The sequence below is a fragment of the Ursus americanus genome, chromosome 18 (genome assembly GCF_024610735.1).
Source record: "Ursus americanus isolate L20-20 chromosome 18, mUrsAme1.1.p, whole genome shotgun sequence".
Taxonomy (NCBI): domain Eukaryota; kingdom Metazoa; phylum Chordata; class Mammalia; order Carnivora; family Ursidae; genus Ursus; species Ursus americanus.
The window spans coordinates 12170617-12196065 of record NC_142144.1 but is presented as its reverse complement, the minus strand read 5'-3'; the positions used below and the strand labels follow the sequence as shown (position 1 = coordinate 12196065).

General features: G+C 39.1%; 2 protein-coding genes across 2 annotated transcripts; one reads left to right on the top strand and one right to left on the bottom strand.

Moving 5' to 3' along the window:
• Positions 1–4324: 4324 nt before the first annotated feature.
• Positions 4325–5167, bottom strand: LOC123787999 (olfactory receptor 1J1-like). Its single transcript, XM_045791009.2, has one exon. It carries the CDS (start codon positions 5165–5167, stop codon positions 4325–4327), a length of 843 nt encoding a protein of 280 aa, XP_045646965.2.
• A 15085-nt stretch (positions 5168–20252) lies between these two features.
• On the top strand, positions 20253–21194 carry LOC148108559 (olfactory receptor 1J2). Its single transcript, XM_087869686.1, has one exon. It carries the CDS (start codon positions 20253–20255, stop codon positions 21192–21194), a length of 942 nt encoding a protein of 313 aa, XP_087725812.1.
• The last annotated feature ends 4255 nt before the right edge of the window (positions 21195–25449 follow it).

The window sequence follows — 25449 nt, the reverse complement described above, 5'->3', positions numbered from 1 at the left end:
ATATGACATTCTGGAGATGGCGAACTATAGAGCCCACAAAAGATCAGTGGTTACCAGGGTTCAGGGCTTGATGGGGAGAAAGGTAAATATATAGAACAAAGGGGACTTTTAGGGCAGTGAAACTATTCTGTATGATATTTTGTATAACAGTGGAAATACATCATTATATACATTTATCAAAAACACAAAAAACTGTGCGATACAAAGAGTGAACTCTAGTGGAAACTACGGACTTTAGTTAATAATACATTAATGTTGGTTCAGTCATTACAGAAGTTCCACACTGATGCAAGATGCTAATAACAGGGAAAACTGGGCAGGGGTGGGGATGAAGCATATAGTAACTTTCTGCTTACTTTTTCTGTAAACCTAAAACTGCTCTAAGAAATAAAACTAGGGATGTACTGTATGGTGACTAACATAATATAATAAAAAATATTATTATAAAAAAAAGAAATAAAGCCTGTCAATTTTTTAAAGTTATACTAATTTAAATTTCCATTTCTTAAGTATGAGAGTTCTTATTACTTTACTTTTTCAACAACACTTGGTATTGCCAGATTTCTTAATTTTTGTGACTCTGGTGGATAGCAAATGGTATCTCATTGTGATTTTACTTTCAATTTCTCTGATTATTTATGAGGTAGAGCATCTTAACCTATACTTATTGGACATTTGTGACAGAGATGGCTGGCTATCCACCAAAAATTCATGACCTTCCTCTCAAGTGTGAAGTTGTCAGTGGGAGACTGCTGCCACATCTCCTGTTAATCTAAGTGTTGCTATGTGGCAAATCTCCCCAGTAGAAGAGAATGTCTATTCTTTCCTGGCCAGAATTTTAAAGAAACATCTGCATTTTCTCCTCTGTTGTCTGAAAGAAAATTAACTACTGCCCTGAGAGATAACTGAACCTGGTTCTGAAATTACTGCATAGTGAAATGCCATCAACCTGCTAGAAGACCCACACTGGACCATTAGAGCAGCCATCATTATCCTTATTGGGACAACATTTCTTTTGTGAAATACATGATTATGTATTTTCCCTGCTTTTCTACTGGACTGTTTCTCTCTCTTTTTTAAAAAATTTTATTATGATATGTTAGTCACCATACAATACCTCATTAGTTTTTGATGTAGTGCTCCATGATTCATTGTTCGCATATAACACCCAGTGTTCCATGCAATACGTGCCCTCCTTAATACCCATCACCAGGCTAACCCCTCCTCCACCCCTCCCCTCTAAAACCCTCAGTTTGTTTCCCAGAGTCCATAGTCTCTCGTGGTTCATTTCCCCTTTTGTTTAACCCCCCCTTCTTTACTCCCTTCCTTCTCCTATCGATCTTCCTATTTCTTATGTTCCATAAATGAGTGAAAGCATATGATAATTGTCTTTCTCTGCTTGACTTATTTCACTTAGCGTAATCTCCTCCGGTCCCATCCATGTTGATGCAAATGTTGGGTAATCATTCTTTCTGATGGCTGAGTATCTCTTCTATTTATTGCATTGTCAGACAGACTTCATATAATCAGTAAATTAATCCTTTATCAGTTGTATATGTTGCAAATGTCTTCCATTATTGGAAGCTTGTTAGCTTTTTAAATTATCTGTCTTTAATGTGATTAAAATAATGCATTATTTTATGATTTGTGACCTTGACTTTAAGAGCTTCCTTGAGAAAGTCACCTTGAAAATGGTAACCACTCTGTTTTATAGACAATGAGGAAGGGATTTGGCATCTGGATAAGTGTAGAGGCTGTGGAACGGTGGATTCAGATTTCTTGTCAGACGGAACATCTTGAATTTATATAAATAGTAGGAATACCCCAGGGGAATCCCCTCTAGAACCATTTACTGCAGATAATTCAGTGTTAAAGGTCCACCATTACTCTTGTTCAATGGATAGATAGAGTTGTTTAGCAAAATAACCTACAACAAGACTGATAATGGTTCTGTAGTGTCAGTGTCAGAGTAAATGTCCTTCAAAGTGAAATATATTAACATCATTCAACACACACACACTCACACACACACACACACATACACATACAATCCTTATGACTGACAGGTCACATGTAAGTCATTGTTCAAAGTACGGGGGAAGTTTGTGATGTTGGGAAAAAAAAAAAAAGAAGCCAACTGAGTTTCTAGAGGGAAACCCATACCCCTGACCTAATTAATACTGTGTAATAAGAAGCTGAGCTACATGTCATCAGAATAGAAAAATAGAATATCAACAGTATCTGCTTTGATAACAATTCAACAGGATCCAATTTTTATAGCATTTTGGAGATTTCCATCCCCCATTGGGGCTTTGTACTGGCAGTGGCTAGTAAATCATGTGATTTTCAAGGTGGTTTAAACCAAATATGTCTGGGTTTTTAAAAAGAAAAAAAAAGAACTTCCCTGTCTCAGAGACTCCCAGGCTACTTTACCATGCATCCTCTGTGATATAACTAAAGTATATTTCTTCCTGTGATTGCTTCCCCTCAGAGCCCCTGATTTTGTGGTAGTGCATTACCTACAGATCTCTTACTCTCTCATTTCCTAGACATGCTCATGGTCTTATTGGGGAGAACTGAACATGGCTTCCCACCAGTTTTCTCTCTCACATAACCCACTTATAGTCCATAAGAACGTTTTAAGAAAAAAAACTGAAATACAGTTGATACATTATGTTACATTAGTTTCAGGTGTACAGCATAGTGATTCCACACAGGAAACATTTTTGCTTTTATTGCCCCACCATGAAAAGAAGTGAAGGAATAATTCTATTCCATAATTCCAATTCCCCCTCTCCCTACTCCTCCCCATTTCATATTTCTTATTGCTCTTGCTCTCATCAAAGTAAGAGATACATGTCAAATTCTCTAAATGGTTCTTTTGAAGCTTCTCCCACTAAGGTTGAAGTGAGGAGGAAAGCACCTCCTTGTCTGTTGAGAGGATCTGGGGTTCGCTGTGCAGCTTTCTCAAAAAAATTCTCCCACAACTACCTCTCATATCTAGCTCTTAGCACTTTTTAGATTCATGTCTAGGTTGAAAGGCTCATGAGTTATGAAACTGAGTATTGGGCATTTCCTATAAACATCTACATTTTGTGTCTTACAACTCACTCTGGCATCTTGTGTCTATCAAATGTGGGTAGCTCAGCTGAAACTTCCAGTTTAATATCCTGAACATGCTTCTCCCTCTTCCTGTGATCACCAGGACACGATAGAACTTCATGTGTCTGATTAATTCTGATTTGTTAAGTCTTAGGTAAAGCAACACCTCCTTGGGAAGTCTTTCATATCCTCTGCCACTAGGCTGAGCTAATTATTCCTCCCCAGGACACAATGTTCCATATAAATAATTACAGTCCTTGCCATGCTGAATCACTCTGGGGTCAGACATCCAAGATTCAAACCTTCCTTTACTAACTCTGATGTAAAGATGTTTTTTGAGCATGAGTTTTACCAAAATATTTCTTTGAGCATGAGTTTTCTCAAAATATCTCTTAGGGTTGTTGTCAGAATTAATGATTTTAATGCATCTTAGGCTCTTAGACTAGTACCTGAGACAACTGAGGTGCCATTTATTTTGTTGCTGAATATCTGTGTGTTTTTGGGAAGAAAGGACATGTGGGTTATATTCCTGAAGGACAAGAAAGCAGTGTGTTAATTATTATGGAGGAAAAGTAAAATTTCCTATGTTTTTCTTGGAAGTTCTAGAAGGGCTCAGAGTCCCTGAATACCTGGATGTCTGAGTGAAGAAGGAGACATATCATCACCAAAATGGAAAATTCCTTAGTTATATGCAACTAATGAATCATTGAATATTACAACAAAAACTTATGATGTACTATATGTTGGCTAACTGAACATAATGAAAAATAATAAATAAAGTATCTTATAGACCATTTCCTTTGATTAATATAATTTTTTAATTTAAATTCAATTTAATTAACATATAGTGTGTTATTAGTTTCAGAGGTAGAATTTAGGGATTAAAAAAAAAGAAATAGATGTATGAAAGACCAAATACATTTTATAATAATCCGAAAATTTGGGGGAAGGCCAGCCCCAATGGCTTCCATTTGATGATACCAGCCAAAGTGATACAGCATCTTCAAAGTATTTTCCGATCCCATTATTCAAGAAAAGAGCAAATTAAGTCCTATAAAGCACATCCCATTTTACTATTCTCTCTAACAGGTGCAAGAATAATGTCAGCAAAGTATTTCCGGGTGACATTGTGGAAGAAAGACAAGTGAGCTATATTTACAATAATTTGTATTTACATGTAATTGAGGAAATAAGATCATATGGACATATTAAAATAAAAGTATCAGTTGAAAGAATATGTTTTCTTACTCAAGAGTTTTCTTAAGGCCTCTCTCATGTCTTTATTTCTCAGGCTATAAATGAAGGGGTTTAACATGGGAGTGACCACTGTGTACATCAATGAAGCAATTATGTTCTTGCTGTTGGTTTTGTTGGATGAGGGAAGAAAATATAGGCCAATAATTGCCCCATAGTAGAGAGTCACCACTGAGAGATGTGATCCACAAGTGGACAAGGCTTTGCAGATGCCCTCGGTAGAAGGAACCCGGAGGATGGTGGTCCCAATACGGCCATAAGAAACCACAATGCATAAGAATGGAAGCATAATGGCTGTTAATCCTGCAGTAAAGATTACCAACTGGTTGAGGGAAGTATCGGAGCAGGACAATTCAAGCAGGGCAGCAAGGTCACAGAAGAAGTGGGGGATGGTGTGGTCAGCACAGAAGGACAGCTGAGCTAGGAGGAGAGTATGCAAAAGAGCGCAAGCACAAGCAGTGACCCAGGACCCAGCCACCAGCATGACACAAATGCTTTGACTCATGATGATGGTATAATGCAGAGGGTGACAGATGGCCACATACCTGTCATAGGCCATTGAAGTGATCAGGAAACTGTCTAAATCAGCAAAGAAATAGACATCAGTGAAGGCCAAGTGGCTGAGGAGGAAGTACATGGGGGTGTGGAGGTGAGAGTCCAGCCTGATGAGCAGGATGATGAGGAGGTTTCCCAGCACCGTGGTCAGGTACATGCCCAGGAACAGGGCGAAGAACATGCCCTGCTGCTCTGGCCGGATGGGGAGCCCCAGGAGGAGGAACTCGGACATGCCGCTCTGGTTCTCCAGCCTCATGCTGGCATATCAACTGAAGGGGACCGGTGGGAAAGTTGAAAGGAAAAGGTGGAATGTTTCTGGATAAAAAAGTGATCACAGTGGCATAGTATAACAGAGAGGTTCTTTTGATTTAGGAAGGTCTTCATTCATATTTTCTTACATTTGAGGCATGTTTTGCTGGATAAATGTAGAAAACATGTACATTTAGGATATGTAATCACTTTCTTTCTTAATCTGCTGCTTGTCTCTGCAAATGAAAAAATTAACAGTTAATGTTTATTGAATGTGGTCCTTATGCACTGTTCAAATAGCTCATGTATAGTAACTGATTCAACAGTGTTAAGTGTATGAATGAGAGAGATACTGCTGTTATTTCCACTTTTCAGATGGGCAAGCTGAGGCAGACAGTCTCACAGTCACTGAGGTTAAGAAGAAGACCAGCTGGGATTTGGACTCCAGAGTTTGTTCTCTGGAAGCAAAACAAATTACTTGACATCAGAAATCTCATTGCCCAAGGGGTGCCTGGGTGGTTTGGTCAGTTAAGTGTCTGACTCTTGATTTCTGCTCAGGTCATGATCTCAGGGTAGTGGGATTGAGCCTCATGTCAGGTTCCATTCTCAGCATGGAGTCTGCTTGAGATTCTCTGTCTCCCTCTCCCTCTGCCCCTCCCCCCCCACTTGGGCTCTCTCTCTAAAATAAGTAAATAAAAAAATACACACACACACACACACACACACACACATATATGTATTTTTTTTTTTAAAGAAATCTTATTGGAGGGCACGTATTGTAATGAGCACTGGGTGTTATACGCAAATAATGAATCATGGAACACTAAAAAAAAAAAGAAATCTCATTGCCCTTCATAATTTTGTGTGTAGTGATCTGTTTAATTCTTCATCCTCTGCTTCTTAACACATTCCATGGTTATTGCTGATTTGTTCATTGGCTGTAGACCCAGAATCTATCATAGACAATTAATGAATACACAATATAAATTTGTTGCTCGGATGAAAGTTGTCACATTCAGTTAAATTCATCACAGCAGCCTCTTAAGAAACTTATATCAGGCCTGTTGAAGACCTAGGTTTCATCCTAATAATCCTGGGGTCCCATGTTACTTAGTTGCCACATGGCATCACATTCAAAGAAGTATGATCTAAAAGCCAAATGTAATTTTTAAAAGGAATTCTAATCTTTTCAGTGTCTCTAAAGTTGCCTATAAGAGTTTTATTTCCTAACCCAAATCAATATTAATAAAAATACCTTAGGAGAAGGTAGGGAAAACTGAATGGGAAGAAATCAGAGAGGGGGACAAACTATGAGAGACTCTGGACTCCGGGAAACAAACTGAGGGTTACAGAAGGAAGGAGGGGGGTGGGATGATGGGGTAACTGGGTGATGGGTATTCAGGAGGGCACATGTTGTGATGAACTGGCTGTTATATGCAACTAATGAATCATTGAACACTACATAAAAAACTAATGATGTATTATATTTGGCTAACTGAACATAATAAAAAAAAGAAATAAAATATCTACATGTTTTTTAAAAGAGAAGGCAGGGATTCACTATAACATTCCAAACCTTATTGTAAAGGTATATTGATTACAACAGAAAATATAATTTTACAAAGATAAACGAATAAAATAGTAGAGGAAAATAGACAGCCTAGAAACAGACATGTTCATGACGCGGACTTGGCCTCACCATTGCTTTGTCAACTGGATTTAGAAGCGAACCTTGCACCACCAGTCCTAGTTCCCCCACCCCCAAATGAGTGAAAGGAATTGTGTAATCATGAACCATTTTAATCTAGTAGGTGAAAATTCATGTTGAATGGTAACTTTCAATGGCAATAGTAAAGGATGCCAACTCACTTTCTATAATATCTGGAACCAGATATCAAACAAGAAATTTCTGGGAGCAGAAATAGGTGAAAGGTAGTTTGCTACTTTGTCCTAGAGGCACAAACCTCTAGGCTTTCCACACAGATTCTAGCACTTTGTTGTTTTTTTTTAATTTTTAATTTTAATTTTTTTTTTGATGTAAAGTTTGATGATTCATTAGTTGCATATAACACCCAGTGCACCATGCAATACGTGCCCTCCTTACTACCCATCACCAGCCTAGCACTTTGGACCCAACCTTGACCCCAATGTTTTCATGGATTGTGGAAAATGAATGAAAGAACACTCTCTCTAATTTACTTGAGATTCTTCAAATTGCCCGGGTCAGTTTTTCTTGGGGGAACATGCAGAATGATACCTATGTAGTGTGATTTCCAGAACTACACTGAAACTTCCATATCCCCACCCCAAACACCACACTCAGTAGGCTGCTGGTACTTGAAATTCATTCAGCAAGAGAAAAAAGCCTTTAAGTTCCAACTGAAGTAAATATTCCTGGAAGAAAAATTCCTGTGGCCAACCCTCCCACTGAGATGGAATGGCTGGGAGCCATTCATATTTGGCAACCAGTGTTGAATGGCAGAACAAGGGCACTGACCTCCTCAGACACACTGAGGAGGGGAGAGGATTGGGGATTATAGACAGCATGAAAGAAGAGATTGCTGATAGAACAAACTCACCATTTTTGCAAATGGGCTGCTAAAAGGCTAAAAATAGTCATATTGTTAATAGAATCTGATTTAGCATCTAATTTGTGCCAGGTACTTTTCAAATACTGTCTATTTCCTTCCCCAACCTTTCGACATAGACATCCAGATCCTCATTTTAGAGAGAAGATGACTGGAACTCAGTGATAAAACTTACCCAGTGTTAGATAGCACTAGTATCTGGTGAATCTGGGATTTGATCCCAGGTATATCTGTCTTAAAAGACTATTTTGCTCCCACTATATTACCTGCCTTTATTAATGATACCCTCAGGTAAGACATAAGTTGTTGCCTGAGAGCACTCAAGAATTTTAGGAAGTATACTATGTGTTGGTTAATTGAATTTAAATAAAAAATAAAATAAAATAATTTTAGGAAGTAAATCAGGGAGTTTGAAGATTAATGAAAATCTATGGCTTCAAGATGTGCCTAGATGGTAATATTAATAATCATGATAACAATAATATTATAACAATAATTCACTAATCATATATTTATCGTGTGAATAATATAGGCCAGCTGCTGTGACATGTACTTTATATCATCTCAGCCTAACAGGACCACGAAAAAAAGGTGTTTTTTTTTTTTTCATTTAAACAGTTGGAAACTAGGGCTTGGAAAGTATGAGTACTTTGCCTAAAATAATTCAGCATGGAAATTACGGACAGATCATTCAATCCCAGATCTATCTGAGTTCAAACCCATGTTCCTAACCACCATGCTATACTACCTCTAGTAGAGCATGGTTTGATGGAAAAGAGACATCTGGATATGTGCTCCTCATTAAGGAGAAGAAGATGGGATCTGTAATTTCCCCCAAGCCTTTGGGTGGATGTATGGCCTCAGTCCTTAATCAGATGAGCAAAAGCAAATAGAGACTAGGGGTATTATATGCAACTAATGAATTATGGAACACTACATCAAAAACCAAAGATGTACTATATGTTGGCTAATTGAATTCAATTAAAACTGGGGGGGGGGGGGAAAGAGACTAGGATACAAGCTATAAGATCTACAAAGATAGCTGCTCATAGAGTGAATTTCTCAGAGCTCCAGGACAAAAACAGGTCAGATATTGATCAAGCTTTTTGATGGAATACCTAATTTCTATCAATAAGCAAAAAAAGTTAAGGTAACTATGCTATGCATCCATTGAAAGCAATACCACATAGCTAATAAAATGAGTTTATAAAGAGCTTATGATATAATTTTTGAAGGAACATAACAGGAAATTGTAGGTAGGCATATTTACAACTATTTACAAAAACAATGCAGATTATATGTATATATATATTTTTTAACCTGGGAAGTTTTTCTCATAGTTTGAATGCATGCCATATATTCAGCAAAACTGTAAAAGGGATAACATTTTCCTAAAAGGAAAGTACCAGCCTTTAAGGAATTATAATCATTATGTTCACCCAAGTTAATTGGGATGATACAACAAAATTATACAAATCCTTGGCAAAATTTCTGAGAAATTTTGCAAGATTTCTGAGGCAGATCATTCACACACACACACACACACACACACACACACACACACACACACACTTATTGCTGAGTGAAGTCTATAAGCACTGCCCTTACCGAACTCAGTAATGACATAAATCAAGGACTGTCAGCTCCAGGATAGGAAATAATTTTCATTTGCTCTCCAAACTATTTAGATCTGGGACACGGAAAAAAGTCACAAGCTCAACCTGCAAATAAGGAGGAGGTACACTCTCTTTTTCACCAGATCCAAGGCAACGACAAAGGTATCCATTTTTATAAACTAGGTTGGGAACCAGGGGACCAAAGCCACAAATTTCTGGTGTTGGACAATTTGGAAATAATTACTGCACTTCCCTTAACCATTCCCAGTGGAGATGTGCCTTTGCCAGATAGAAAATATAGTCAAATCTTTTGGGAATACAAATGAGGACTTGTTTGCAGATTCATTTATTTGTAAAGAACTTTCACATCATTAAGCTCATTTAACCCTTCCAATAATTCTTGAGGTAGATAGCATTTTCCCCATTTTGTTGCATTTGAGAGTGTTCAAAAAAATGGCCAAATGAGGATTGAAACCCAAACCCAAACTTCAAACCTAAAGCCTAATTCCACTGCACCATGATGCGTCTCTCATAATAGCAGGATCTGTATCATATTGACTTCTTCCTTCTCACATTTAATCTGAACTGGGAAGAGAGTTGCTACTAGTCCCTGGGAAATAAAAACATTTATCAAGGAATAGTTGGGCTTCTGTTTCTCAGAAATGGAGGGTTTTTTTTTCTTCCTTTAGAAACACCTGAATGTGTGCAGGATTTTAAATTATTTATTTATTTATTTGGTCGGACATGACACATAATGATAGTTGGCACACACTCAGGGCTCAAAATATATTCTTTAACCATGAATGTGAGAAGCCTTCAGAAACCTACTCCATTCAAATTGGCAAAGTTAGAGAAGAGACACAGAATCAAGTAGAGGAGATAGCATTTTAATTCATTATTTTTTTCAATAATTCATTCATGTACTCATTCATTTACTCAAAATGTTGTGTAACTTCTATGTGGCAAGAATTTTATGAGGTATACTGAGTAAAGGTTTGAAAACACAGTTGTTGTTGTTGTTGTTGTTGCTGTTGTTGTTATTTCTCTGCGTGTCAAATGCTGTATTGAGGGTGGGTGCTGACTGCCATTGGAGCAACAGAGGAGGGGTATCAGACTCAAATTTAAGGGGTCCAGTAGGTAGGCTTTAGGAAGTTACAAGTCAGTTCCCAAGACAATTCAAACAAGTAAAAGGTGGCACGCAGAGCATAGAGACAGAGCATTGGGTAGGGAAAAAAAAAATAAGAGGAATAGGAGAAGATCTGGAGAAAGGAAAGGATGACAAATTTGGGAATCTATTATGAGGAAAATAGATTGGCTGAAATGTACGCTTCAACCGGGGAAGAGGTTCAGATGAGGCCAGAGAAATTAGCAGGAATGAATCACACAGAACCTTGGAAGACATGATGAACAATCTGCACTTTATCCAAAAGCAAAGGGAAAGCCATAGAAAGATTTGATCAGAAGACTGACAGTGTCATATTAAAAACTATCACAATAGATGAAGGATGGATAATGAGCATGTGTTAGCAGCAGCTGGAGGGGATGCTGGAAGGGCAGGGATGGAGTGATGGGATGCCAGGCCAGAAGCAAGGAGACTTGTTAGGAAGTGGCCACAGCTGGTTATGTGGGAGGTTATAAAATCTGTCTAAGAAAGACAATGGAGCTGTAAAGAATTACATGTATTTAAGTCTCCTTCAGAGTCAGAATCTAAAGGATGTGGTCATTTTGATGTGAATTGATTTTGATAGACTATAGAAAATGAGGAAAATGAAAACGTTTAAAACCTCTCTAAATGTGTGGCTCAGACAGCAGTTTGTATGCCTGAACTATTTACTGAGATAAGGGACATAGAAATAAAAAGAGACTTGGGAAGGGTTTTTTTTTTTTTTTAAAGATTTTATTTATTTATTTATTTGCGAAAGAGAGTGAGAGAGAGTGAGCACAAGCTGGGGGGGTGGCAGAGGGAAAGGGAGAAGCAGACTCCACACCAAGCAGGGAGCTTGTTAAAATGTTTATCCTGCCCAGAGCAATTTACGCTTTCAATGCCATCCTATTAAAATACCACTGGAATTTTTCAAAGAGCTGGAACAAACAATCCTAAAATTTGTATGGAACCAGAAAAGACCCCGAATCACCAAGGGAATGATGAAAAAGAAAAACAAAGCTGGGGGCATCACGTTGCCTGACATCAAGCTATATTACAAAGCTGTGATCACCAAGACAGCATGGTATTGGCACAAAAACAGACACATAGATTAGTGGAACAGGATAGACAGCCCAGAAATGGGCCCTCAACTCTATGGTCAAATAATCTTTGACAATCAGGAAAAAATATCCAATGGAAAAAAGATAGTCTCTTCAATAAGTGGTGCTGGGAAAATGAGACAGCTACATATAGTAGAATGAAACTGGACCATTCCCTTACACTATACACAAAGATAAACTCAAAACGAATGAAAGACCTGAATGTGAGACAGAAATCCATCAAAATCCTAGAAGAGAACATAGGCAGCAATCTGTTCGACCTTGGACAAAGAACTTTTTACAAAACACATCTCTAAAGGCAAAGGAAACAAAAGCAAAAATGAACTATTGGGGGAATGAACCATGACAGACTATGGACTCTAGGAAACAAACTGAGGGCTTCAGAGGGGAGGGGGGTAGGGGAATGGGACAGGCTGCTGATGGGTTTTAAGGAGGGCACGTATTGCATGGTGCAGTGGGTGTTATACGCAACTAATGAATCATGGAACTTTACATCAAAAACTAGGGATGTCCTGTATGGTGACTAACATAATATAATAAAAAAATATTACTAAAATAAATAAATAAATAAATAAATAAATAAATAAATAAATAAATAAATAAAATGAACTACTGGGACTTCATCAAGTTAAAAAGCTTCTGCACAGCCAAGGAAACAGTCAAAAAGACTAAGAGGCAACCCACAGAATGGAAGAAGATATTTGCAAATGACATTACAGATAAAGGGCTGGTATCCAATATCTATAAAGAATTTCTCAAACTCAACACACAAAAAACAAATAACCCAGTTAAAAAATGGGCAGAAGACATGAACAGACTCTCTCCAAAGAAGACATAAAAATGGCTAACAGACACATGAAAAAATGCTCCACATCATTAGCCATCAGGGAAATACAAATCAAAACCACAATGAGATACCACCTTACACCAGTTAGAATGGCAAAAATTAACAAAACAGGAAACAACAAATGTTGGCAAGGATGTGGAGAAAGGGGAACCCTCTCACACTGTTAGTGGGAATGCAAGCTGGTATAGCCACTCTGGAAAATGGTATGGAGGTTCCTCAAGATGTTAAAAATAGAGCTACTCTACAACTCAGCAATTGCACTACGAGGTATTTACCCCAAAGATACAGATGTAGTGAAAAGAAGGGGCACCTGCACCCCAATGTTCATAGCAGCAATGTCCACAATATCCAAACTGTGGAAGGAGCCGAGATGCCCTTCAACGGATGAATGGATAAAGAAGATGTGGTTTATATATACAATGGAATATTATTCAGCCATCAGAAAGGATTTGTATCAACATGGATGTAACTGGAGAAGATTACGCTAAGTTAAGTAAGTCAAACAAAGAAAGACAATTATAATATGGTTTCACTCATATGTGGAACATAAGGAATAGCATGGAGGACCATATGGGAAGGAAGGGAAATCTGAAGGGGGAGAAATTAGAGAAGAAGACGAACCATGAGAGACTATGGACAACGGGAAACAAACCAAGGGTTTCAGAGGGGAGGGGGGTGGGGTGAGGGGGTAACAGGGTGATGGGTATTAAGGAGGGCACATGTTGCAATGAGCACTGGGTGTTACACATAACTAATGAATCACTGAATACTACATCAAAAGCTAATGATGTACTATACAGTGGCTAACTTAACATAATAATAAATAATAATAATAATATAAATCAAAAAGAGAGTTGACTCCAAAAGAACAGATTTTATTTATTTATTTGAGAGAGAGAGAGAGTGAGTGAGAGTGAGCACAAGCTGGGGGAGGGGCAGAGGGAGAGGGAGAAGCAGACTCCCCACCAAGCAGGAGCCTGACATGGGACTTGATCCCAGGACCCTAGGATCATGACCTGAGCCAAAGGCAGACGCTTAACTAACTGAGCCACACAGGTGCCCCAAACTTGAGAAGTTTTTAACACACTTAGTGTTAACCCATAAGAAATTCAGGGGGTAGGTGGATATATTTTGGAAAGAGAGAGAAATTCATGGACCATCAATATATAAGAGGATGAGATTGCCTAAAAAGAAATGAGATGAACAAGAAAAGTTGAGAAAAAAGTTCAAGATTAGAGAGGAGAGAGGAGAAGGGAAAGATGGAAAGAAAAGTGAGGGAAGGGAAGAGAACAGGGCTGAATACAGACCATAAGGAGCACTGACAGTCAAGGAAATGACAGAGAAAGAGTGTCCCCAAAAGACATCAAACGACAACCAGAGACATAGAAGGAAAAAATGTGGGACACTGAAGCTAAGGGAAGAAAAGTTTGAGTGTTGAAAACCATCTACTGAATTGAAGAATAAGAAGGATGTTGGTGATGTAATAGGTCAGTGAGTACAGGGAACAGAATCTAGATTACAGTGAATTGAAGAATAAATGAAAATCCAAAGTCCAGAAGGTGGCTAGCTGGATTGATCCAACAATGAAGCTTTGCTAGATGTGTAGTTTGGAAGGCCACTGAGGTAAAGCCTTGGGCAAACTGGTAAGAGAGTGATAAAACATGAGATCAATCCTGGAGAGGTAACAGAATGAAAAAGAAATTTGGGAGAAAAAGGATAGGATCAGAGACTGGATAGATTTATAATGATTTTGCAGAATGGGTAGAGGGGAAGAGAGCAAAGAACTGAAAATTCAAATTTAATATTTTATGGGTAAAGTAATTCCAAATCTTCCTAATATGGCCATGGGAAGAGATGGCTAAAGTACGATACAGGTCAAGGTCATTGAAAATGAGATCAAAGAATACATAAACCACGTTGTTGAGTGGTTCATTCATGCAAATGCTGAAGGCACCCAGTTGATAGCTAATTTGTAGAGGTGAAGTAAACTGATTCAGGTGCCAAGATCTGGCACAAAACAGGACTCGTTGGAGTTTGGTAGTTGGTGGTGTAGGCTTTGACACATAACAGTTTCTACTCTTTGCCCAATACCTTTTCAAGTACTTTGAAAAAGTTTTCTTTAGAATAAGATTAGAAAGATATCTAATTACAGTATAATATAAAAAGATAAGTAGTTATAGCCCAGTTTCCATAAGGAAAGGGTTAAGGCAACTATACATAGTACACACTCATTAGAAGTAATATTATATGGCCATTCCAATGATGTTTATGAAAAGCTTATGCTATAATTTTTGAAAGAACATAATAGAAAATTGCATATAAGCATGTTTATAACTCTACATCAAAATGCAGATTATCATATTTTTATTTTATTTTTTTGAGAAAGAGAAAGAAGCACATGCACGCAGAGGGGCAGAGGGAGAGGGAGAGGGAGAATCTTAAGCGGACTCCATGCCGAGCATGGAGCCATTTGTGGTGCTCAATTTCATGACCCTGAGATAATGACCTGAGCCAAAATCAAGAGTCAGATGCTTGACTGAGCCACCCACGTGCCCCCAGATTATCATATTTTTAAAACCTGGAAGGATGTGCTCTAAAATGTTAACAGAAGCTATATTTTATAGGGAATAGAGGCTTTATGTATTTTAAAACTATTTCTCTGCCATAATATTTATATAATCATACATTCATTTTATAAGCAATGAAAATATTAGAGTCTTGTGAACCGTTGCTGAATTTCATGGTCCAGGAAGAAAGGTATAAGGGTTGACAAACTTTGAGAAGAGGAAGGCAGTTGCCCCTAATAAGCATCATTACTGTGTCTGATTGCTCTTTTCCCCACCCCCATTCATTACACAGAACTCTGAAAATCAAGGCATAAAACCTTCAAAGGACAAGTTCCTGCAGCCTCAGGGAATAGTCCCTCTCCTAAAAATAATCTGCAGCCAACAAGCAAATGCTTATTGCCACTAGCAAATAGTTTATATCCCACTGCTTTATGGGGCCTCCGCCTTTCTAAATACATGTGCAGAGAGAGAAGAAAGCAGGATCTTTGTTGAATTTATCCCTAATTTTTAATTCCTTAGTACTGAGCACATAGAAATCCACTTTAAAAATGCTTACTGAATCATAGTAAAGATAATAATGCTGTTTTCTAACAGTCTATAATAGAAATACTATTACATTATAAAAGATTGTTTTGCTTGGATTCCTCTGGAAGCCAACTCTGAATCAAGAATTAAGGACAAATTGTTTATTGGGGGATCAAAGGAAACAGCAATAGGAGGATGAGAAAGTAAGACAGGGGAACTAGGCTATAAACCAAGGACATCTATCAATAAAATTATCACCTGGGCAAATGAAGCTAATTCCACTGCAAAAACACCAGACTCCAACACATCTCAGATTTTTCCACCCTACAGGAGAATGATCTGGGGTATTTGTGTACCAAGTCCTGTGTGTAGTTAACCGGGTGCTCTAGGGTGTCGTTGTGGAGGATAGAGAGGGTTGATTTTCTGGCACTTCCAGCCTGCTGCACTTGTAGACAGCCCAGGCTCCCGGGGCCAGAGAAAGCCCTCAAAGAAATAAAAATACTGGTAGTTGAAGTTCTAGCCAGAGTGCCCTGCGATGGAACCATAAATGGTTATAAGTGGGGACTTGATGGAGTCTGTGCATTCACCTCCTACACTGTTCAGATCCACTCCTGTCTTCCTACGGATGCTTCAAGATGGTGGCCACAGGTGCGAACTGCGGGAGAGACATCAATACAGCATAGATGATATAAGGATCCAGGCCACCTATTTCTGAAGTTTACTTTTGTTTTCTAATGCCAAATTTGCTGTTGTATCTACCTGACCTTATGACTTTTTGTGCCTGGAAGTACTCAGCTCCAGTCACATGATGGCCCATGGTTAGGCTCTCCATCTCTACTAAAGACTGGTAGCTTGCCAGCAGCTCCTGGCTCCAGAAACACCACATTGCAACTCTTCTAGTGGAGTCTGCCAGAGGCTCCATGTGGTGTCATTATCTAGCATGAATGCCTCCAGCACCATGGGTTCTGCCAACACAGATGATCCAATTAGTAGGGTCCCTTGTACCATAGTCTGAATCAGCTGTAGAGCCCTCTATTGCTCTAGATCCCACTTGAAACTGGCAGCCTATCAAGTCATTTGAAAAATCAATTAGAGCAGTATTCCAGGTGTGGTATGCACTGTCTCCAGAATCTGAAGAGTCCTACAAGTGCTGTGAAATGTGCAATAACTTGTCCCTTGCTTTCCAGCTGGAATTTTGTCTTTCATCCACAGAGTATAAGCTCCTCTGTTGCCTTCTACCTACCATGCTACCTACCACAGGTCTTTTTTCTGTCTATAGCATATCAGACTTCAATCTAAGGGGTCTCCATTTTGATTCACTATATTTCAATCTGTCCAAACCCACCTCACATAGCTTTGTCTGTGCCTTGCAGTCTACTCTTGTCAGTACGATGCTTATATAAATTCCTGTACCAGTATCTGAGCTCCTTATATCTTGTATCCAAGTACTGCGGTCTGTTCCATCTACTGACTTGCCTCACCATAAATTTTCCCTCCCCAGTGCACCAACTGTCTGCTGTGTCCCTCCCAGTGAGTCCAATGCCTATCACCAAGTTAGCTTATGGCCCACTTTGAGTTTGCTAAGCTGCTACATGACAATATTCTGGTCAGTTTTTCCTCTGGATTTTGCCTAAAATGCTGTTGGTCTTTAACAATTCTGAGTTAACAGTCTCCTGAGTCCCTCTGTTCTGGGGTACATGAGGTTGTGGCAGTAATACAGGGTCATCAGAGCTAGAAAAAAGGTTGTCCAGCTATAAGCTTTGGTTATGTCTACCACCTCCTAAACCCAGCTATCAGAAAGGCCAAAATAAACCCTCAAAGATTATTAACTCACGGTATAAATACTTCTTTTTTTGTCATATATATATATGTGTGTCATATATATATATGTGTGTGTGTCATATATATATATGTGTCATATATATGTATATATATGTGTGTCATATATATATGTGTCATATATATGTGTGTCATATATATATATATATATATACACATATATATATATATATATTTCATTCCAAAGAATGACTAATGCCACAATAAATGATCATTTTCTTCAAGGTCAGTTTCAAAGAACCTGAAACTTTTAAACTTTGAGTCAATTTTTCTGGACTGTGTGTGTGTCAACATTTTTTCCTATGTGCCAGTTTGTTTTCTTTGTGGGTTATTTTTCCCTCCCTCCCTCTTTTCCTTCCTCCTTTCTTTTCTTTCTTCCTTGAAAACTATTTTTATTTGATGTAACCAAACCTAAGTTTGTCAAGAACATACCAAAATCTCCCCCCAAAAAGGTGGTTGTTCCTGTCTCTTCCCACTTTGTGTTTCATAATAATCACCAGAGAGAAGAAAGTCATTTTCTTGGGTTACCTGGTGGGTAGAGCCCAACAAGAACCCTTTGCATAGGACATAGTTCTACCTAAATTCTCAGGGGCCATCCAGTCATTTGGCTTTCTGTTTTGGATCTGGTTGGATCCAGTAAGTTCTTTCTCTCTCTCTCTCTCTTTTTTTTAACCTCTCTGGAGTTTACTTTATGTCAAAAGGTGATTACAGCAGCCTAGAACAGAAGGGAGACTGAAGATGCCTTGAGAGCCTTTCCCTGTGGGCTCATTCTCCAAGTTTCCCAGCACTAACATACCTACCACAGGATAACTTTCCTAGGGGAATCAAGGGGAAAATCAGGCCAGTAATCTAAGTCTGCTGGATGTTTTGAACTGGAAATAACATCTGCTTCCTACACCCTAGGGTTCTCTCCTTGGCTAGTTACACTCCTTAATTCATAGATTCAGGGCTGGTAAATAGAAGTGAGAGTCTGAATGTGTAACTTTTCTTGTTGATGCCCAAGAAATATCTAGGACCTTGGAAGCTGATATTTAGGTCCCCTAAAGAGAATCTCAGGACACATTTACTGACCAAACATTGGATAAATGCAGGCAAGGTCAGTATTGGGGATGGAATGGGTATGTTTTCTCAGCACATATGGTTTATATATGGGGATGGAAGAGGAAGAATGAGAAAGCTGATTCTGACATGGAGGAAAAGAGAGAATAAAAAAAGAAAGAAAATGAGAGAGGGCAGGGAGAAGGAGAAGAGACATAGAGTAACAGAAGAACAGAGAGACAGAGGCAGAGAAAATGAGAAGTGAGAGAGAAGGAAGGAGAAATGGCAAAGATAAAGTGAAGGGACAGACAGGAAGAGAAAATAAAAAGGACAAAAGTGAACCAAGGAATAAAGAGATACAGGGAAGCGGTCTTTGGAGGAATTACCACTTGCTTTAGATCTGATACAGTGTTGCTGCTGGATGTGGGACAGGGCATTTTATTTTTTTAATTTTTAAAAAAGTTCTTTATTTAAATTCAGTGTAATTAACACATATTGTATTATTAGTTTCAGGGGTAGAATTTAGTGATTCATTAGTTCCATATATAACACCCAGTGCTCACTACATCAAGTACCCTCCTTAATGCCCTTCACCCAGTTATCCCATCACCCTCCACCTCCCCTCCAGCAACCCTCAGTTTGTTTCTTAGAGTGGGAGAGGGTGTTTTATAGTCACCTTTGTGACTAGTGGCAAATGCCCCTAATGAGACAGTAACCTCATGTCCCTACATGTTAGGTAGGAATTTGAGAAGCAATTGCTTCATTTTGTTGAATACCACATGGAAGTTGGGAAGGACACGTGAGTTTTGTTGCATACTGGTACCTAGATACCCAGAGGATTTAGATATTCTTGAGATCTTTCCAATATTGGTGCATTAGTTTCCTGTTACTGCTCTGACAAATTACCACAAAGGTAGCTTCAAAAACCCACACATTTATTATCCTATAGTTCTGGAGGTCAGAAGTCTGAAATGTTGGCACTCCTTGGTAAGGGCTCTAAGGGAGAATTTGTTTCCTTGCTTTGCACAGTTTGTTTGTTTTTGTCCAGTTTTTAGAGACCACCTGCATTCTTTGGCTCATGGCCCTTTCCCCATTTCCTACACCAGCAGCATAACATTTTAAAATCTCTCCCTGACTGATTCTTCTGCTTCCCTCTTCTACATTTAAGGATACCTGTAATTACATTGGGCCCTCCCAGATAATCCAGGATAATCTCATTTTAAAGTCAGCTGATTATAGATTTTTAAGAAAAAAAAAATCTCTTCAGCTTCAGTAAGGAGAATGGATAACATAATTCAGAGTTTCCTAAGAACCCTCTATTGAATTGAAATAAACAAAATGTATGTATATTGATGAGTGTTCTTTAGCCAATACAATACTATTCATATCCTTTTATTTGAAAAATCCACCTGCCATCTGAAATTTAACAACTGAGTTCCAATTGTTGAAGTCAAATCTTCTAAAGGTTGCTGTGCTGTGGTTGATGACTTGGAGTACTCAGCACAGAGCATTCTTGGGGCAGTAACATGGCTGAGACATCATATTCCATGGTCTGGTCTTCAGTGTCACAGATGCAAGAATTTTGGTTTGTCACTAACCCCAGAAAAGCTGGCTCTCATTAACAGTCCTTCATCAACAATTTTCCTAATTCCTTTATGTGCCAACATATAAAAAAATATGAGAAATAGGTTGTTTCCCACCTTCCAAAATAAAACATACATATTTTTCATATGACTGCTAAAAATGATTATTTCAGAGTCCTTAATATTTTTAACCATTCTTCATTCCCAGCAGAGGAAAGAGTACCATGAGGAAGGAGAACCAGAGCAGCATGTCCGAGTTCTTCCTCCTGGGGCTCCCCATCCGGCCAGAGCAGCAGGGCATGTTCTTCGCCCTGTTCCTGGGCATGTACCTGACCACGGTGCTGGGAAACCTCCTCATCATCCTGCTCATCAGGCTGGACTCTCGCCTCCACACCCCCATGTACTTCTTTCTCAGCCACTTGGCCTTCACTGATGTCTCTTTCTCATCTGTCACTGTCCCAAAAATGTTGGTGGACATGCATGCTAAGTACAAATCCATTCCCTATGCAGGGTGCATTTCACAAATGTATTTTTTTATATTTTTTACTGACCTGGACAGCTTCCTTATTACATCAATGGCATATGACCGCTACGTGGCTATATGTCACCCTCTTCATTATACCACCATCATGAGGGAAGAACTGTGTGCCTTACTAGTGGCTATATCCTGGATCCTGTCCTGTGCCAGCTCCCTTTCCCACACCCTTCTCCTCTCCCAGTTATCCTTCTGTGCTGCTAACACCATCTCCCATTTTTTCTGTGACCTTGGTGCTTTGCTCAAGCTGTCCTGCTCAGACATCTTCCTCAATGAGTTGGTCATGTTCACAGTAGGGGTGGTGGTCATTACCCTGCCATTCATATGTATTCTGGTATCTTATGGCTACATTGGGGCCACCATCTTGAAAGTTCCTTCCACCAAGGGGATATGCAAAGCATTGTCCACATGTGGCTCCCACCTGTCTGTAGTGTCTCTGTATTATGGGGCAATATTTGGGCAGTATCTTTTCCCCAAATTAAGCAATTTCATTGACAAGGACATCATTGTGGCTCTCATGTACACAGTGGTCACACCCATGTTGAACCCTTTTATCTACAGCCTTAGGAACAGGGACATGAAAGAGGCCCTGGGGAAACTCTTCAGTAGGGCAACATTTTTCTCACAGTGATATGACATTTATTTAAATCAGAACCTCACTTTGGTTGACCTCATGTATTTGATTTTCCATTTGAATATTTTTCAAAACTTTAATGTTTCCACCCTAAGACAAATGGTGGCATGTTGGATGTGCTTGGTAAATATTTGTTGTCCAGAATTTCAATCCCATGTTAACAATGCTCTCTTTTATAAATACCTTTTGATCAGCAAATGCTAAGTTAATTTTATTACTTATTTCTGCAACTTGGGGGCATGAATAATAACAATAATCTACAGTTTAGTTATCCCTTATTTGAGATTTTTGGAAACCCTTATATTTTGGGCCCATAATCTCAGGCTTTAACATGCCCCAGAATCTAAAGAATTAGCTGTATCATTTTACTACATTCTCTTATGTATCTTTTTTTTTTTTTGCAAATCCTCTAATTTTTAATAAAAGCTCCCAATTGGATTTTTATGTAAGCTTTCCAGTTTCAAAATACTATATGGATCAAACAAAATGTGTACAGTCAGAGTAAGGTCTGCAAAGGTCACCAGGATTTAAACCCCATTGTAATGGGGTAACTCAGTGATGGGCATTAAGGAGGGCACATGACGCGATGAGCACTGGGTGCTATATGCAAACAATGAACCACTGAACATCACATCAAAAACCAATGATGTACTATACCCTAGGTAATTGATTTTATTTTATTATTTTTTTATAATAACATTTTTTATTATATTATGTTAGTCACCATACAGTACATCCCTGGTTTTTGATGTAAAGTTCCATGATTCATTAGTTGCGTATAACACCCAGTGCACCATGCAATACGTGCCCTCCTTACTACCCATCACCCACCTTTTAAATAAATAAATAAATACTAAAAAAATAAAAAATAAATAAATAAACCCCACTGTAACATGTCTTGATTTGTATGACCTGCCCAGGAAGACAGAAACTACCAAGGCCAGATGGCAGGAGGATAAGGCAGTGGGGGAAGCTGAGTGTCCTCACTGTACATGTAAGGGAATTAAGGCCCAGGAGAGGGGTGCCTGTCCAGGTAGCAATGGTCTCTGGGTGTCCCCTGCAGAGCACGGGTTCTTCCCACTGTTTCCTGTTTCCCTCAGAACCACACTAATGGTGATAATTGTTCTGTCTCCAAGACCCCAGGGACTTTCTGCTGAATACCTATATGCTTGCCAGAAAAGAAATGTGCAAGGTAAGGGTCAAAGAAACTTAAAAGCCTTATTTTGGTAAATCTTATGTATCTTAAACAGATTTTCTTTCCATCTTTATAGATCTTTTGCCATCAGGGAAATACAAATCAAAACCACAATGAGATACCACCTTTACCAGTTAGATCTTTTTAAATCAAGGTATCCATACTGTTTGTCACTTGAATAAGAGGAAGTGTATTACTCTCTGCCCATGATATAAAATGTTACAACAGCTCTAAACATGGAGGGCCCTGTAGGAAATCAAGACTCACCAACCCTCCTTTGCCAAAACTGTGTAGATGTTGCTGGTTAGCCCCCCTATAGAATCATAAATGAAAGCATGCTTCATGCTGGCCTCCTTTGTAAATTAACCAAATTATAGTTCATCTTCTGAAAGCATCATTGTTTTCCTACAAATGCCACTCCAGGTTTAACACTATCCATGGACATCTCACCTTCCCAAGTGAAGAATAAAAGCAAAGTTTCTCAAACTTTATTGTGCATTTCTGTCATAGGGATAAAAGCCACAGCAAAGGGAATATAGTCAATGTTATTATAAGAATGTTGTATGGTGACAGGTGGTAGCTACACTTGTAGTGAGCATGGCATAATGTGTAGGAAATTTGAACCACTGTTGTATACTTGGAACTAACGTAACATCATTTGTCAACTTAAATAACTCAAATTAAACAAAAAATTCCTGGAGAGGTGATTTAAACACAGGCTCCTGGAATCTACCACCACGAGTTCCAATTCAGTAGTTCTGGGGTGGGACCCCCAAATTTGCATTTCTAACAAGTTTCCACATGACATTGATGCTGCAGATCTGTGAACTACAATTTGAAGAGCACTGGTGTAAAGACTTAAATCATGGAAGTTGTGGGATCCCACGACACCCTAAGCTATGACCTAACTAGGGGAAACAGAAATCTGGCAGGCAAGGGCCAGTAAAGAGATCTTTCCACATCTCTTTTTGGGCTCACACTCTGATATTCTTCCTATGGACAGTGTTTTCTCAAAGTCTGCCCTTAGAACTATATGCCTCTGAGAAGTACCTGGCCCCAGATCACATGGATGAGCATCTCTGGAGGTGAAGCTAGGATCTGCATCTTTAACAAACTCCCAGGCGATTCTGCTGAGCATCAAAGTTTAGAGACATTGCCCTAGGGCATCTGTACTGGAGGGAGGGAGAAGAGAACTGAGCAATTAATACATACTTAATGAGCGTCTCTACCCAAGAGCTTGGTGTCCTGTCCCCTTGGGCTCTCTCCCTGGTGGTTCGAGTGGACTCTTCACATCTCCATTTCTGAAGCTGGTGAATTAAGAAGAGTAGCTCCAGGCTCATGACTTTTCCCTGTGTCAGTGAAAGGGTTAGGACCACAGAAGTTGTAGGCTGAATCTCTGGTCTCTGGATATCCTGCCAAGAAGCTGAGAAACCAAATCCATACTCCAGAAGCTAGGTGACTTGAGCATAAAGTTCAGAACAGAACTGGGTATCCTTCATCAGGAGCAGGTGTGTGTGTGTGTGTGTGTGTGTGTGTGTGTGTGTGTGTAATGTGTGTGTTCATCACTTCTCTTTGCTCTCCCTGAAGTCACTTCTTATTACTAGTTCCTAAACAGAAGGATACCAACTCACCACTGGCCACTGACTCTCAGACCTTTAACCCTGGGCCTTGGGGAGATGAGGAAGAGAGCCAGCTGGCTGCATAAAATTAGTGGGCATATCACCAGATCCAGGCTGGGGGCCCCATCTCATCATTCAAGTCCTAGATGTCAGAATCCTAGGTCTCAGTTGCTTAGTGTTAGTGTGGCTTAGTTCTTAGCTGCTCTTAGTGCATGCAGTGTCAACCAGCCCTTTCCAATGCTTCTCTCCAAAGTCCCTGACCACTCCCTCCCCTTTGAACAGCATTGCGCTTCCACCTAAAAGTATATTCGAAAGACAACTTTTACTTAGAGAGCTCTGGTTCCTTTTTTTTTTTTTTTTGCTTTATACAGCACCTATATTATAGCTTTCTTAGAATCTGATGATTTCCTGCCTGAAATTCCTAGTATAGTCTCATACCCTCATAGAAAGCATCAAACCTTGGGCCCAGGAAAGATCTTTCTTTCTTTCTTTTTTTATCTTGAAGGTATTTTTTAAAAATTACATTAGCTAACATTAGTTTCAGATGTAGTGTTCAGTAATCTATCAGTTGCCTATAACACCCGGTACTCATCACATCACATGCCCTCCTTAAGGACCATCACCCAATTACCCCATCCCCCCACATCCCCTCCAGCAACCCTCAATTTGTTTCCTATAGTTAAGAATCTCTCATGGTTTTTCTCCCTCTCTGATGACTTCCTATTCTGTTTTCCCTTCCTTCCCCTACAGTCCTTTGTCCTGTTTCTTATAGTCCACATATGAGTGAAATCATATGATAACTGTCTTTCTCTGATGATTGATTTACTTTGTTTGGCAAAATAGCCTCCAGTTCTGTCCACATTGATGTAAATGGTAAGTATTCATCCTTTCTGATGGCTGAGTAATATTCCATTCCATACACACACACACACACACACACACACACACGCGCGCGCGCACCACATCTTCTTTATCCATTCATCTGTCGATGGACATCTTGGATCTTTCCACGGTTTGGATATTGTGGACATTGCTGCTATAAACATTGGGGTGCAGGTGCCCCTTCCCATCATTACATTTATATCTTTGGGGTAAATACCTAGTAGTGCAATTGCTGTGTCATAGAGTAGCTCTATTTTTAACTTCTTGAGGAACTTCCATATCATTTGCCAGAGTGGCTATACCAGCTTGCATTCCCACCAATACTGTAAGAGGGTTCCCCTTTCTCTGCATCCATGCCAATATTTGTTGTTTCCTGTTTTGTTAATTTTAGCCATTCTGACTGGTGTGAGGTGATATCTCATTGTGGTTTTGATTTGTATTTCCCTGATGGCTAGTGATGTGGAGCATTTTTTCATATGTTGGCCTTTTGTATGTCTTCTTTAGACAAATGTCTGTTCATGTCTTCTGCCCATTTCTTGACTAGATTGTTTTTTGA

Excerpts from the sequence above, each read along its gene's own strand:
- LOC148108559 (XM_087869686.1), top strand. The coding sequence starts at position 20,253 with ATGAGGAAGGAGAACCAGAGCAGCATGTCCGAGTTCTTCCTCCTGGGG.
- LOC123787999 (XM_045791009.2), bottom strand. The coding sequence starts at position 5,167 with ATGAGGCTGGAGAACCAGAGCGGCATGTCCGAGTTCCTCCTCCTGGGG.